This window comes from Chaetodon auriga, chromosome 1 (genome assembly GCF_051107435.1).
Source record: "Chaetodon auriga isolate fChaAug3 chromosome 1, fChaAug3.hap1, whole genome shotgun sequence".
NCBI classification, from domain to species: Eukaryota; Metazoa; Chordata; class Actinopteri; order Chaetodontiformes; family Chaetodontidae; genus Chaetodon; species Chaetodon auriga.
In genome coordinates, this window is record NC_135074.1 from 26,010,187 (window position 1) to 26,025,306 (window position 15,120).

The 15,120-nt window shown below is 41.4% G+C and overlaps 2 protein-coding genes across 2 annotated transcripts; one reads left to right on the top strand and one right to left on the bottom strand.

The window, feature by feature from the left end:
- Positions 1-3,139: 3,139 nt before the first annotated feature.
- On the bottom strand, positions 3,140-7,643 carry slc39a1 (solute carrier family 39 member 1). Its single transcript, XM_076732161.1, has 4 exons — positions 7,388-7,643; positions 6,136-6,266; positions 5,413-5,727; positions 3,140-4,430 (listed from the first exon to the last, which is right to left on the bottom strand). The coding sequence occupies exons 1-4, from the start codon at positions 7,500-7,502 to the stop codon at positions 4,077-4,079; spliced, it is 915 nt and encodes a 304-aa protein (XP_076588276.1). The 5' UTR covers positions 7,503-7,643; the 3' UTR covers positions 3,140-4,076.
- Positions 7,644-8,651: 1,008 nt separating this feature from the next.
- Positions 8,652-12,678, top strand: tmem208 (transmembrane protein 208). The gene is made up of 6 exons (XM_076732177.1): positions 8,652-8,855; positions 9,629-9,724; positions 10,003-10,062; positions 10,161-10,297; positions 11,265-11,349; positions 11,490-12,678. Exons 1-6 carry the CDS (start codon positions 8,850-8,852, stop codon positions 11,625-11,627), a joined length of 522 nt encoding a protein of 173 aa, XP_076588292.1. The 5' UTR covers positions 8,652-8,849; the 3' UTR covers positions 11,628-12,678.
- The last annotated feature ends 2,442 nt before the right edge of the window (positions 12,679-15,120 follow it).

Genomic DNA, 15,120 nt, shown 5'->3' on the forward strand with positions numbered 1-15,120 from the left:
CAAAAGTTGGATGAGAAGATCAATACCACACTCACATATCTGTCTGTTAAATGTGAAGCTACAGCTAGAGGGAGAGGGAGTTAGCTTAGCTTAGCATAAAGACTGGAAACGGGGGAAAAAGCTAGCCTGACTCTGTCCATTGATAAAACGATTCACCTGCAAGTACCAACAATGGTTTATGGGTGTTACTTATGTTATGCTTTATGCTTTATGCTAAGCTAAGCTAACCACCACCGAGGCAGATATGAGAACGGTCGCCTTCTTCTCATCTAAGTGGATTTCCCAAATTGGCAAACATTTCCTTTAACCTCATTCAGGCCTGTTTGTAGTTAGTTTTTTTAAATAATTGTTTATGTAATTGAAAAGTCTTAAATAATGAACTGTAGCTTGCATGTTATTCTCCTCTCTCTTGACATCGTACACCCCTAGGATACAGCGTGCCATCGCAGCATGAAAAAAGCAGAGCTTGTGTAGGTTTATGACATAATCTGCATCACGTCTGAGAGACGAGAATACAGTGGAGCGCCATCGCTGAGCTGGTGGAAGAGGTTAATGAGCTGTGGGTGAACAGAGGAAGCGTCCCTCCATCCCACATTAAAGCTCGATGCTCCACTGGGTCTCCCTCCTCCACACACTGAGGCCTCTGTCATCCAGAGCTGGCAGAGTTACTGTACTCTGCTATTGTTCCTCCATCAGCACCTCTCATTAGTGGATCCTCATGAATAACCTCCTATTTCCTCGCAAAGACAAACAGGGGTTAACAATGCCGCCATGTATCACATCAGACATGGCTGTACAAGTGATTGATTCTATACTGTTGGGTTCTTTGGTGTAAAGGAATTCCTGCCTGTTATGTCACAAATAGGCAGTGGTGGCTGCTTTATACGCTGCAGGGTAGTTTAATCCACAGCGACGCATCATGTTGTATAAGATCATCACATGTTTGTAGCATTGCTGGTGATGCATCGTGATGATGCATTTTCATACATGAGATTAATTTAGCTTACAAGTAGGAGACCTGTAAACCCACAGCACAGGTGTTACTGATAACGTTCACAAAGGTCCGTTCTATTCAGGTGTCCCAGTTAGCCATGAGAGTGTAACAGTGAGCTGGTCTGCAGTTTGGCCCTCATCACTGTCACCGATTACACCTGTGGCCTACCTACTGTGACATGTCAAAGTGTCGTCTGTGACAAAGGAAAATGGGGTGAGGTGGCCAGAAGACTTTCTGAATTAGAATACCTTCTGAAGCTGTGCATTATCACAAATACCATTAATTATTTTTACTCATTACATTGTTTACATGTGTGTCACATCTTACTTCTTTCTTACTCTATCCCCTTTAATACTGTAACACTGCAAGTTTCCCCGCTGTGGGATTAACAAAGCATTATCTTATTTTATCTCTTATAAGTTAAACATGCATCACTGAAGTAAACTCCAAAAACTAATATTCCAAAACACTCCTTACTTAGAGAGGCAGTCAATCAGAGGATCAACACTCCCACCTAGTGGCACTGGTAACATGCTGCCAGTCATATGATCTAAAAGCCCCTCCACTCCCTGACCAGCTGACCACAGCATGTGAGTATACAGGACTGTGAGTTCGATGTTGTCAGAGAACAGGCTGACTCTCTTCCTCTTCATCCTCTGCACTGAAGACCACCCACAGATCAGCTAACTGCCATCTGCAAAACCTCTCTGACGACTCTGCAAACAACAGGTAGTGCAGAGAACTGACTCAGGGATTGGTGCACTGGTACGAGCTGAGCAGCCTCCAGATCAGTGCAGGGAAAACCAAAGACTTTGTGGTGCACTTCTTCGTCTAATGGTGGAATCCTAAATGTACCCGAGTGTTCACCTGAATAATAAACTAGACTGGACTGACAGTACAAATGTTCTTTAACAAGAAAAGTCTGAACAGACTGAATCTCGACCCAGTGGAGGGTGAAAGCTGAGCTATCACCCCTGATGGAGAACATGTCCCACCCCCCTGCAGGACCCTCTGACTGCACTGGGCAGCTCCATCGGCAACAGGCTGCTTTATAATCAACACCGCTCCCAGCAGACCACACACACTGACACTGACCAGTTCACTCATGTCCAATATCAGTGCACACTGAACCTGCAAAATTAATATTTCCTATGTGCAATAATGTCAATTCAACCACTGTCTGTTTTATGTATTGTTTTCTTGTTTATCACATCCTGCTTTTATTTTTCTTACTGATGATTATCTCCTCCGCTGCTTTAATTGCAACACTGTAACTGTAAAAATGCAAATTCCCCTGAACTATATAACAGATACTTAAGTTTGAGACATCATTCATGAACCAAAGTACTTTTAAATGTAAAAGTAAAATAAATACATTAGCTAATATATTTTCGAGATCCATTAATATACAGTATGCTCATTATACAAGAGATTTTTAACATAATTTAGTATTAAAATATAATCCCTGAAAGAATAATTCTGATGAATGGAAGCTTTGGTTCAATGACGTCTGAAGTCAACTAACATTGATTATAGGCTCTGCAACCTTTTCATGCAATAAACAAGCAGGCAGATTTTTTTTTAACTTTACTCAGATGAAGTTTACAGACAACAAAAACGCCCCTCATGAGATGAACAGGGCACAAAGAAATGCTGGAAGGTCGACTTGTACCTTACAGACAAATGACTTTTACTACGCGGTTATTCTGACAAACACTGAAGTGAAAGCAGTCATTCCTTTCAGTCTTCAGCAGATGACCGTCCATGCAAAAATATGAATAATGTGCACATTTGCACAGAACATGATACATGTTTCTTTTTCATGACAGTCAGCCTGCAACTTCCAGCCTCCTGCTGCCTGCTCTGACCTGGGAACAACGTGACCATCACATGGCAAACAGGAAATGTGACTAGGCAGACAGTTAAAGTTATACTTGCACACATGGACTTAAGACTTAAGACATTGACTTTGGGTATAAACCACAGATAAACTGGACCTGCTTAACTGTGTGCTGCACTCTGGCTTTTAAATGTATTGTTTTTCACTTCCAGTAGACAGTCAAGTCGATAAAGTGGCAAAACAGGTTGGACTGAACCAGGGGAAAGGTCAACATAAAGCAAATAACAGCCGTCAGCTTGTCTAATTGCGTGGAGATAATCAGTAATTATTTTTATTAGAAAAGTGCAAACAGAATAAAGATAAATCCCACACATTTTCTCATCGGTCTTTTTTTTTTTTTTTTTTTTGGCATACAAATTCTTAAGGCATCACGGAGTCAGTTTACATTTACACTAGTGTACTGGACAAATCAGACGAGTTGATTGTTGAATCATTGTGAAATGAGAGGTAAAAGCAGCCTAATGCTGGACACTACATCTAAAAGCATTGCACTAAAATGCCAGTATTTATCAGATAAACCTGGGCCAGTGGAAACACCATTAATAACACCTAACAAAGGCCAACGATGCAGCTGAGCCCGTAGTGACGAACACACCACAGGAAACACAAGTGAAGGCACGAACAGTGCTTTTTGGAAAGAAGAAGCTTCCCCTTTGAATTAGTTTCAACTAAAATGTAAACATGAATGAGGTACTGATATACTGAAATGCAACGTTTCATACACATAAAACACAGCCCTTTGTTTCCAGTGGTTTCTTCAATAGTGTCAAAGGTCAGAGACTTGTTTGTGGTTCCAAAGCATGTTTGAAAACAAGGTCAGTGATAAATGAAGGGACTCAGTGATGTGTCACCTCTTTCCCTTGTATCAAAAGTGTTTCCTCTTCATGTAAAATCATCTTAAAAAGAAATTATATATGCACTAATTGTCCAGATTGCTCTGTTATAAAATGATGTAAAAGTAAATGGAAAGCAATAAAACATCAACATCTGTTGACCCGCTTCCTTTGACATTAAAAACTCCACAGTTGGAAGTAACAGTTTGCCGGTAATCTTACTTCTTCTTTCCTAATGACAGTTTGTCTTCCTACACATGAGTGACCCACACCTGTGGGAGCAGCAGCAGCAGTCGGCACCTTCAGGTCACATCCTGACAGCCGCCTGAAATGACGACGGCTCTCCGTCTCAGCCCAGGAACGTCAGAGCTGCCATGACGCCGAAGCCCAGCAGGATGAAGAGCACCTTGAGCAGCTGCTTCCCGGGAGAGTTGAGCTCATGTGGGAGGATTTCCAGAAAGGTGATGTAAACAAACGTCCCTGCAGCGAGCCCCTCCAGGACGGCCTGGATCAGCGCTCCAGCTGCGAGCCGAGCCTCCATCACGCTGATGCCGATGGCGATGCCTATCGGCGACATCACGGCGAACACTCCGATGTAAGCGGTCACCCATAATGGACGCACTGCGCTCTGGACCAGCTTCACAGACAGGCTGAACACTATGATGCTCTTGTGGACAAGTATAGCGATGCAGATCTCTAACACCTGCAGAAACAAACAGGATTTACGGTTATTTCTACCTCCTTTAACAGCTTTTGTGATAATAGTCGATTGAGAACCAGCCTGCAGAAACAATCATGAATGTTGATGATTATGTATATAAAGGCTGAGCTGAATTTCAGTGGTGAACAGGATGGAGCGATACGACATTATGAACTAAAACACACTATAGATTTGTCAACCATTGGAGATTTTTGCCATGCTGCAGGTCTGCTTTAAATTCTACATTTTATATTCACTGTCTAAATCTTACACACTGGACCTTTAATTAACTGTCTAATGTTTATTTTTCCAAACAGTGTAGTGAATTTCCAGCTGAACACACATAAACAACACACAACTGAAGTTCAGAGTGAGTTCAGTCATGAAGACTCTCTTTATGCCTCATACAGTCAAGTCTCTGTCTTTCTTTCAATCAGCTGACTGTGGTGGTTTTCTCTTTCAGTTAAACCAACCAGGGATTTTGCCATAGTCTCCATCAGCCAATCACGTCGTTGCTGACAAACTTTAAATCCGGTCTCCTCTCTGCTTGCTGTCATTTCACTGCCTTCCTCCGCCCGAATCGTCTCCAGGTCATCACATCCGGTGCCAAGGTGGAGCTCCTCAGATGTCCATTCCTCACCTCGTCCACACCTTCACCCCTTCACCACCACCACCACCACCACCACCACCAGTGTCTAGCCTCTTCACATTTCTCATCTTTTCTGTGCAGATGTCAGTTAAATATTGGTTCGACCTCCTGACTGAATCACATGTAGATGAAAAGCAGGAAAGCTGATAGCATGTTCAGGCTGCTTCGGCTGTCTTGTGACACAGATCAGATGAGATTCCTTCCCTGTCAAAGCGTCCTGAAGCTACAAACTCAATCCCTGCTTTCTTCTTCCGATATGAGAGCGCTGTGAATTTGACCTCTAGATGCACTATGGAGAATAACAGACTCTTTTAACATCAGGTTCTGCCTCCTTACCTTTGAGTCAGTGCTCTGCAGACCGATAGCAAGACCCTCAAAAACTGAGTGGAGCGAGAGGGAGAGGAAGAGCATGAAGGAGCGAAAGGGCGAGTGAGCCTGAAAGTCAACATGGACGTGGTGGCCGCTGCTCTCCAGGTCGGGGCTTGCTGCGTGCCCGTGGCTGTGGCCGTGCATATTTCTGTTGTCCTGTATGAGGGGCGCCCTCTCCTCCTGAGCCCCTCCAATCTCTCTACAGTTCAGGACAATCCTCTCCAGAATGAGGACCATGAAGAAGCCGGCAGCCATGATGAACTCTGGAAGGGGGAAACTCATCTATTTGAGGCCGACAGAGAGAGATCAATTAGTTTACAGACTACAACACAGTACAAGGAGAGGATGTCCAAAAGTGCAACGTCAAAAGCAACTGGAACAGCTGTTTTATTCTGTTCATTCATTCTGTTGAAGAATAAATACAACTGAACAATGTTTTACTCTTTAAGAGAATAAAACAGCAAACAGTTGCCTTCAATTTACTAGTCTTAGATTAACAACACAATGCTGTAATCTCGACGTTGTGTGTATTAGTTAGTCAATGAACCAATTAGTTGATCGACAGAAAATTAATCGCCAACTATTTTGATAATTGATTCATCCTTTAAGTAAATTAGCAAGTTAAAAACAGGATTTCAGGAGGATTTCTTCAGACCTAGTTTGTCCAAATCAGTGCGTATTCAGACATACCTCCACCTCCCGAGCACCCAGCTCGGCGTTGATGTCTGACAGATAATCTGGAATGATGTCCAGCAGACATGCTGCCAGGAAAACACCGCCGGCAAAACAGCTGATCAGACTCAGCACTGTGCGATGGGTTTCTGCAGACGGACAGAGAAACATCTGTTATAATCCAACATGGATTTACACACAGAGTGGTAAAGTTACTACAGAAAAATGCCACAAACTGCAGAGTAAACGAAGCATATTTTCCAATTTTTAGATAAATTGTGTTACTGTGGCTTGGTTAAATAAAAAAACCTGATTACTTAATTAGCTCATAACTGAGGGATTGATGGCACATCTCAGACATGGCACTTGATAATTGCTGGAGGATCATGTGACACATCACGATTATGAAAGCACAGAAGTCAAAATGACTCCACGGAGTACTAATGTAATGGAGAGAAAAAGACATTTTCACTTCCACTTATGAGAGCCAAGGTTCACCAACTTGTGTCATACACTAAATCATATGTGATCACGTGCTCAGAAGGACTTGGGCTTCAGGCTTAAACCCTGTCAGGTGACCCCAGCTCAGGAGGGTTTATTAATGGTAGTAATGAGTTTACACATTAGACATAAAGGCTGACATAAATGAAAGTAACAGCAATGCAAGTATCAGTGGTGTCAGACCATTGCAAAAAAGTACTAGTAGTTTTTTGCTCATAATGGTGGTTGTTTGACTTATAATCAATGATCCAAACTCCTCCTTTTATTTGATCACTTCTCTGTTATCACTTTGTTAATGGTTTCTAGGTTAAAGCTGATAAAATCATTAGCAGTTAATTGCCGTTACAACACCATCTACGGCTAAAAACATGTGATTCAGTGAGACAGACGGCTGGTGAAGCCACTATCTAACACTCTGTACCTTCCGCTAAGCTTAGGTGGGGCCCTTCCACCAAACCTCATTTAAACTTCTGGCAATTTAAACAGGATTTGTCTATTTGCAAATAAAAGCCCAACGTACAATACGATCCAAAACTACACATTAATTAGTGAATTTTCTTTTCTTTTGTTCGGCGTCGGAGTAATAAAGCAACAAATAACCAAATGAAAGTAAAACGTTAAAATTGCTGGCCACAATCCACATCATTTATCTGAGTGGAGACAACGGTAACGCCAACTCTCCCTTGAAACATTAATATAACCCTGATATCTTAATATAAACCAATGTTGACAGTTTATTTTAGCATATGTTATATGAAAGTGTACAGACCGGTCCCGTTTGTGTCTCTGAACCATTTGACTCGAGCAGGGATGAATCCAAAAAGAAGAGTTAAGAGCAATAAGCCGACCAGAGCGCCGATTTTCACCTGGAGCAAATAATCCATTTTGTAGCATAAAGTGTCAGTTCAAGAAAGACGTTCACGACCTAAATGTACGACCATTTGATTTATATGAAGCGAGCCGAAGCTTGCTGACCCGTACGATGGGAGTTTCACTATGTTAAGCAGCCACCTGATGTTGTTGTTAGGAAAAGAATTCCGCAATGTTCAGGCTACGGTGGCCGAGAGGGTAAACATTTTATTTCGAAAAACCGAACAGTGCGCCCCTATCGCTTCGGTAGCTGGAAATACAAACAATATTAGCCTATGTGACAAGGGGCCTACAGTAGCCACAATGCTGAGAGACATTTTTCTAATACATAATCTTAATCTGAAAAGCAGCTACCTACGGCTGTGACACAGGACATACTGTATTAAGGGAAAAAAATGTTATTGTTATTCTTTGTTTATTTTAATGGAAAAAAACATTTGTCAAGTGGCAAATAAATCAGATAAAAACCTGGTTTTATTTTTGGTACACTTTATAAATGATCTACAACAAAAGGCAACCCAGTTATTTCATGCTTTATTGACTATTTATGCATCATTAATATGACTAAGTTCTGGGTTATCTGTTGGTCTGTTGGTTTTAAACTTTTTCATAACCCAAGTCTGCAGTTAGAACCGCTAATTGGGTAATTTCCAGAAAGAAAGCAGTCACTAAATTGCATTTGAGAGGACAAACACCAGTCAAGGGGGTTTTAAACCTGGCAGCCCCAAAGTTGTTCACTAAATTATCTATATAGTCTTAGTAAATATCAGCTTTTAATAACAACAATATTAAAAATAACTTCATAGAGAGTGCGCAAACGAAAATTCACCCACCTCCATTGTATTGGGATGGCAGCAGAAACCTGGAAAAATTGGACCAAAACAATCATCACGGCTGAATACCACTAGATTTAAGCGAGAAACTGTTTTTTTTTTTCGTGCGCAATATTAATTTTCTACGTACAATATTTTGCTATTTTTTCTGCAGTACTTATTTCCGTTTTAACGGCTGTAACTGAGTCTATTGATTCGACTATTTATTAAAAATAAACGGTCAAACTAGTCATGTATTATTATATGTTACAGCACCAGCAGGCGGCACCCTAGCACCAAATTTCACGAGCCGCTTTCGCCACCTCACGAGGACAGCGACTTGATGACGACATTCTCATGCGCCGGAAATGTTGAGCTCACACAGAAATCTGAAGTGCTGATGTGTTACAAGCAATAACACAGCAGAGAGACCTTTGAGTTTCTCTTTTGGTGCAGTATTATAACGACGGAGAGAAGCGGCGGAGGGTCCCAGGTCGATGTCAAAGAAGACGCCGAGGAAGAGCTCAGCAGCAGCGGGTCAGAGAGCCGATGGCGGTGAGAGAAGCAGACACATGCCGCTGCAGCAGTGAATGACTGAGGAGAGATTGGCTGATTCACCTCGACATTTACACCTATTATTTAACATTAATAAAGACAAAAGTCAGATTTATGTCAGTGTCTCCCACTGACAGGATATTTCTGAATAGTGCTGAATCACAGAGAAGTTAATCAAAAGTAGGATTAATCACTTCGTGGACTTTCATCTGTAAATCTGTAACAGTAAATCTGTTCACGTGTGGTGTTATGCAACCTTCCGTGCCCCCTTATTGAAATTCCTACCTGTGAGTTTTGTTTTATGATAGCTTAATTAAACATTACACATTATATTAACTATTAACTATATGAAATTTTCTAGGAGGGTGCAAACATGTGCAAACAATAAACGAACACAGCACAGAGCAAACAGCTTAAAAAAATATTTGTCCCAGATTTACAAGAAAAGTGGTAAAAACGCACTATTGTCATGATTTTAATATAGTTGGAAAACTTAGTAGAAAAATGTGTATTCAGTCATTGTTTACGCACTAGAAAGGGGGTTTAGAGTGACAAAATTTCCTTCATTTACTGCCCATTAAAAAATAAGGTTTGTTTTCATCTCCCCTACACCAAATTAAGTGAGGTCTTAATTCTAATTATTGTGCAGAAACAGGAAGATGAGTGTCACATATCAAATGCTGCACCTGCATTAATTCAAAACACATCGATGGGTTGATGTGGCATAGAAATTGTCTGATACATCTGAAAGTGCTCCATGTGTTTCCCAACAGCCCAAAGGTAAAGTTGGCACAAAGGGAAAGAAGCAGATCTATGAGGAGAACGAGGCAACGCTGAAGTTCTACACAAGAGTCATCCTCGGAGCTAATGTAAGAACCTCAAAGCTGTTTTTCTGTCGTTTCAGTCAAAGGAAACTTGTTCAAGGACGCTGCAGTCCTTGAACAAGTGGTATCATAATAACATTACTTCACAGACATGTTGTGGCAGTCTGACAACTTACAATATATTAATGTTTGGCAAATGGTCACATTTAAGCAACTGGAACTAGATAATGTTTCATTTTTGCTTGAGAAATGATTGACAGATTAGTTTTCTGTTGATGGACTAATTGATTAATCGTCTAGTCATTACCGCTCTTCCTCCGCAGGCAATATACGCTGCCGTAAATCTTCTGGTTTTCTACAGTTCGTCCACATTTTGGACATGGGTGAGTGCTTTTTTTCAAATCCGCATATCAGCAAATCTAATGTGGTTTCTGCTGACACCACGCTCCTCCTGCCCCTAAACCATGTCCTCCTCCCGTAGCTGCTGCTTGTGTTTGCACTAGCCGTGTATGTCGGGAGTTACCGCTCCATGTCTGCCATGGCCAAGCCAGTGTTTGCTGAGGATGGGAGTCTCCTGGATGGAGGAATAGACCTAAACATGGAGCAGGGAATGGCAGAGTAAGTAGTCCTCAATATATAATAAATGTATTTGGAAGAGGAGCTCCATATTTAGGCCATAAATGTACCACGAAAACAACATGACTCTGTGAAACAACTTGAAAATACTCTTTTACACACAGCTTAAAGTTAAAGGATGTTTCTGGATGCTGATCATGAAGCAGAATAAAGAGTAAAAAGGTAAAGAGGGGACGTAGTAGATGTAAGCCGATGGTGTATCAAAGTCCCCGTCTTTTCACTTCGCTCATGTCGTAATGATACGCCTTTTGAGCTCTGGTGAGTGCTTGGCAGGCTTTTTTTTTTTTTTTGCCCTGGGTTTCACCTATCAGGCTACAATCTGTCTGTCCTAACCCTCTAATTGATGGAACATATTGGAGACAGGAAGCTTTGCAGACGTTACTCAGGGCTGAAAATACCTCCCGCCCTCATCTACTGTGTAAATAATTGAATTTATATCTTTAAGACGTGACGATGTTTGACTTCAAATTCTAAAACTGGAATAAAAACACTCTGCAACTTCGTATCACTTAAGGCAATGAAGGACAATCTCTGAGACACAGATGGAGTTTTTCATGAATAAGACTGTGTTTTCGTCTTGGAGTCTTATGTTCTGTATTAATCTGTTTGTGGTTGGAGATGCCAGCAGAGCTTTACTGTATATTAGTCTTGCTTCTCTATCAAAGAAGCTAAATGTGGTGTTCAGTTGGGTTCGTGCATTAATCATGTAGAACTCTATCAGTCCTCTGGAAAAACAGTCTCTAAGTGAAGACAGCATGTTTCTCACTGAACGTTATTCCCTGGAATCACATGTCAGTATAGTGATAATTTCCATTTAGTCAAAAATGCCTTTTATTGAATTCCTTTAAAGTCTTCACTACATATATGGACAAAGGTGGACGTAAATGCACCGTGACAGGTTGGTGGAGGCGTCCAGTGATCATTTATTTTCTGTGTGTTTTGGATTTAGGCACCTGAAGGACGTCATCCTGCTCACAGCCATAGTGCAAGTCCTCAGCACCATCTCCTCTTATTTCTGGTATCTTTGGCTGCTGGTAAGAGTTTTATAGATGCTCTGTGTCCAGTTTCTCCCATAAATCCTTTCAGTTAGCTGTTTTTCTTCTGCCCGATGCCTCTTCTGTTTTGCTGTCCTCGTGCCTCATAATTCGATCTTGTCCTCTGTGTGTGTTGTCAGGCCCCGGCCCGAGCCCTGCACCTGCTGTGGGTGAACTTTCTGGGCCCCTGGTTTATGGCAGAAAGCCCGTCAGCACCAGAGGAAGTCAATGAGAAGAAGCAGAGAAGACAAGAGCGCAGACAGATGAAGAGATTCTGATGCTGCAGAGCAGACGGAGCAGTATTTTTATACACAGAATCTAATATACAGATAGCGAGGAACTCATAAGTTATTTAGGAAGAAATGTTGTTATTAAGTTAAACTCGATCCAAATCTGATACTGCGGGATCTTGTTTTCCATGTTTGTTTTCTTTCTGCTTTCTCCTGTAATCAAATTTTCTCCCTAAATTATGAAATGAAATCTTCCCTATTTAGATAATGTCACGGTCCAAATTTCATTTGTCCTCATGCAGAGATTTAAGAGTTTTGCCGTTGCACAATCCCGTCAAGATGCCCCCTGCAGATTTCCATCAAATACTCTCCTCAAAATCCCGCGACACAGTGACGAAAGCCAGCTGCATTTCCTCTGTCAGTGCCACTTTTGTCGTGGCATGTCTTCCCTTTAATTTTATTTTTGCTAAACGTAACAGAATTCATCGGTGAGCCTTCATTACAGAGCCGAGACGTTTTGTTTGTAAGCTTTTACAAATTAACTGGATATAAATCAACGTTAATGTGAAAGTGTAAACTTTTTTTGCAATAAAAATCGATCATCGTATGTGTTTCGTTTTACTTTCAGTGTGCCTGGTTGACATTATGCCCTCAGTCATGACTTGAATTACTGACCAGTTATGTCCCATTGTCTCTGTCTGTGAGTGTGTTTTGTTAATGGCTGGGTCCACCTTAAAGTCTCTCCAACATGCTGTAGATGGTTTTAATGTATTTCTCATAGAAAAACGTGGAACGTTAGCTTCCTCAATCAAAACAGCTTAAAATCAAGTGTAGCATAAAGGCCGTGACAGTTATCCTTATTTTCCTCTGAAAGCAACCGAAGCTATTTGTTGTGACAACAAGTGATCTCCAGGAAAGATGCTGGGATCTTTTCTGTTGCTCAGTTTATTCATCTGAATTAATTCTTTGCTCTACATTTTCACTTTAGTCATTCTGCCATATTCGATGACATGAAAACTTGTATTGGTTTGGTTCTCAACAGTCCACTCATCCAAATAGAAATTAAGTCTTTTTTTAAATAATAAAATAACCTTCCTGACATCTGGTTTTCTTGTCTTTACTACTACAAGTTCATGAAGAGGAGGAAGGACTGATTGTGATGTCGGGATCATGCAGTCAAAGCTTCTCGTGGGGAAAATCTCTGTGACACTACATTAAAAGAACAATCTACAGGGTTATATCAAGTTGTTTTTTCATGTTTTAGCCATTTTAAGGCTGCAGCTGAATCGTTGTCATTATGAGTTAATGTGTTGATTGTTTATTAGATTAATAATTCCTTGTTTGGCGTTTTAAGAAGATGAGTCAGTCCTGCTGACCATAATCCTGTGTGTGTTGAGAGGGTGTTCTCAATCCAGGCATGTAATCCTTTAATTTACTGTATCTGAGAACAAAAACAGCCCAACCTTCCAAACAGAGACATGCTTTTTCACAAAAACAACACCTAGTTTTATCTTGGACGAGATTTCCTGCTCGACATTTGAACTCACGGTTCATTTCCTTCTGCCCTACAGATACGGGCGCTGCAGCCTCCTGCATGATGTGGCGGCTTCAGGCTTTCCAGGACAGCAAACAGGTTTTTGTTCTTTGTTTTTTTATTTAAGATTTTAAATAAAAGTGTGAGATTTAGACGAGCATCACATTAAAATTACTGGTTGGAGAACTTCGGACACCGTCACCTGTCTTTTTTCAGTGGCTCTGGAAAACTCTCACATATCTAAGATTAGAGATTTAAGATTAAATCTGACAAATCAGCGTTTAGATGACAGTTTAATCCCCAAATACTGAAGAAACGTCAACCGCTGGGCGCACAGATACACTCAACGTTTGTGTTTCCATCCGGTGAGTTGAGCCTTGTCCTCAGGGGAAAATGTTGTTTATTATCAAGTCTGCTAAGTGACTTTATACTGTCTATCCAGTGTTGACAAAAGTATATTCAGTGATTATGTTCGTGCTCAGACTCCAAAGAGAGTGAGTGGGCTGGCTAAGCCCAGATCTGCTCCCAATATAATTACAGATTTCTCATTATTGTTACATCCATGCTTACCCAACTCAACAAGCTGCAACCTGCAGCCTTCACGAAGGGGAATCACTGCGATGGTGTGAATCCTGTTTAAAGGAAACAAAACAACAAGGCATCTACAAAGTTTGCCTTAATCTCATACATGCAGGAATCCAAACAGCCTTTTATACCCAACTTTATACTTTTCCTAAAATGCCAATATCCCCACAAGCCTTTTCAAAATGACTGCTTTTGCTTTGCCTGTGTCCTGCCCTCCTTCATTCCAGCCCTGTGGTCCTATACTGTCTCTATTATAGGGTTATAAACAAAGTAACCAAAATTAGAGCAGCACGGCATCCAGTTGTCAGGGCCAATCCCAGATGTGGGCTTTGAGAGGGACCATGTTGCAGTGTAATTTAGCACTGAGGACACTCACTTGCACGTTACCCCACCCCCTTAAAACTCACATATGTACTTTGTGCTTTCTGGAGGAAGATGAGCAGAAATGTTGATTTTACGTGTGTTTATTTCAGCCAGTTTGTCTGCTGAGAAACTCCCCAGTGAAGAGTTCGAAAAACGAACCGTGTGGCTGGAAACACGTGATCGTTTCTGCTGGAAGCTGTTTCATCGGCAAACTTTCCTTTTGTATACTAACACGAAATTGTCTCTGCTCGTACTTTGAACACAAAACAGAGAAGTATCTCCTAAAATAACGTGCTGCATGTGAGAGTCCCTGTCTTGGCTGCTGATTTAAGATGGAGAGAAAAGAACAGAGTGGGGGAGAGAGGCTCTTGTTTAACATGGCAGTAAAAAGGGTTCATCCTGACAAGATGAAATAAGGGAGTTGAGCTGCGTTCCACTTTCCAGGCTTTGTGTGCAGATTTACATGTTATAACCTAGAAACTCCCAGCAGTTTAAACCCATTCGAAAAGCGCAAGAGCAAATAAATGCTTACAAGTTCACAAAAACGCTTCAACCTGAAGATAGAAAGCGGGGAAGTGGAGCCTTTTGTCTCATCGGCTCCGGCAGAACATGGTCCTCAGATTTTAGATCCCTTTTAGAGCCAGACAAAACAGGAAATTGGGGGGCATTTGGGCAACAGGCGAGCCTTTGACCCTTGAACTACAGCCCTCCCTGTCTTTGAAGTCAAGAGAGAGAATCACAAGCAATTATGCACGATGCAGAGTGTGCTCCCTTGAACATTAAGCCTCCACTGTGTAAACAGAATCAGAGCTCTCTGTGTGTGTTTGGCAGAGCTGTGGGTGTAGTCCGCTTCAAGTTTATAATCTCGGCTCTGTTTCAACCCTGTTTTGACTCAAACAGAACTGACCCAAACACTTTTCACAGTTTGGGTTGTGGCGAAGGAGTGGCTAGTGTTCCTACAGGGCACTCCTGCAATTATTTTAATTTTCCATCTATGATCTGCAGGCGTTCTCTTGCTTATAGCAAGTACGAACCACTATTTCCAGCATCATCATTTAG

What these genes read in the sequence shown, in the direction of transcription:
- slc39a1 (XM_076732161.1), bottom strand. Translation starts at nt 7,502, where the DNA reads ATGGATTATTTGCTCCAGGTGAAAATCGGCGCTCTGGTCGGCTTATTG. An exon ending in TGGGTGCTCGGGAGGTGGAG is followed by an intron (nt 5,728 to 6,135) that starts GTATGTCTGAAT and finishes GGCCTCAAATAG; the next exon opens with ATGAGTTTCCCCCTTCCAGA. An exon ending in TGCAGAGCACTGACTCAAAG is followed by an intron (nt 4,431 to 5,412) that starts GTAAGGAGGCAG and finishes TTGTTTCTGCAG; the next exon opens with GTGTTAGAGATCTGCATCGC.
- tmem208 (XM_076732177.1), top strand. An exon ending in ATGGAGCAGGGAATGGCAGA is followed by an intron (nt 10,298 to 11,264) that starts GTAAGTAGTCCT and finishes TTTTGGATTTAG; the next exon opens with GCACCTGAAGGACGTCATCC. An exon ending in TCTGGTATCTTTGGCTGCTG is followed by an intron (nt 11,350 to 11,489) that starts GTAAGAGTTTTA and finishes GTGTGTTGTCAG; the next exon opens with GCCCCGGCCCGAGCCCTGCA.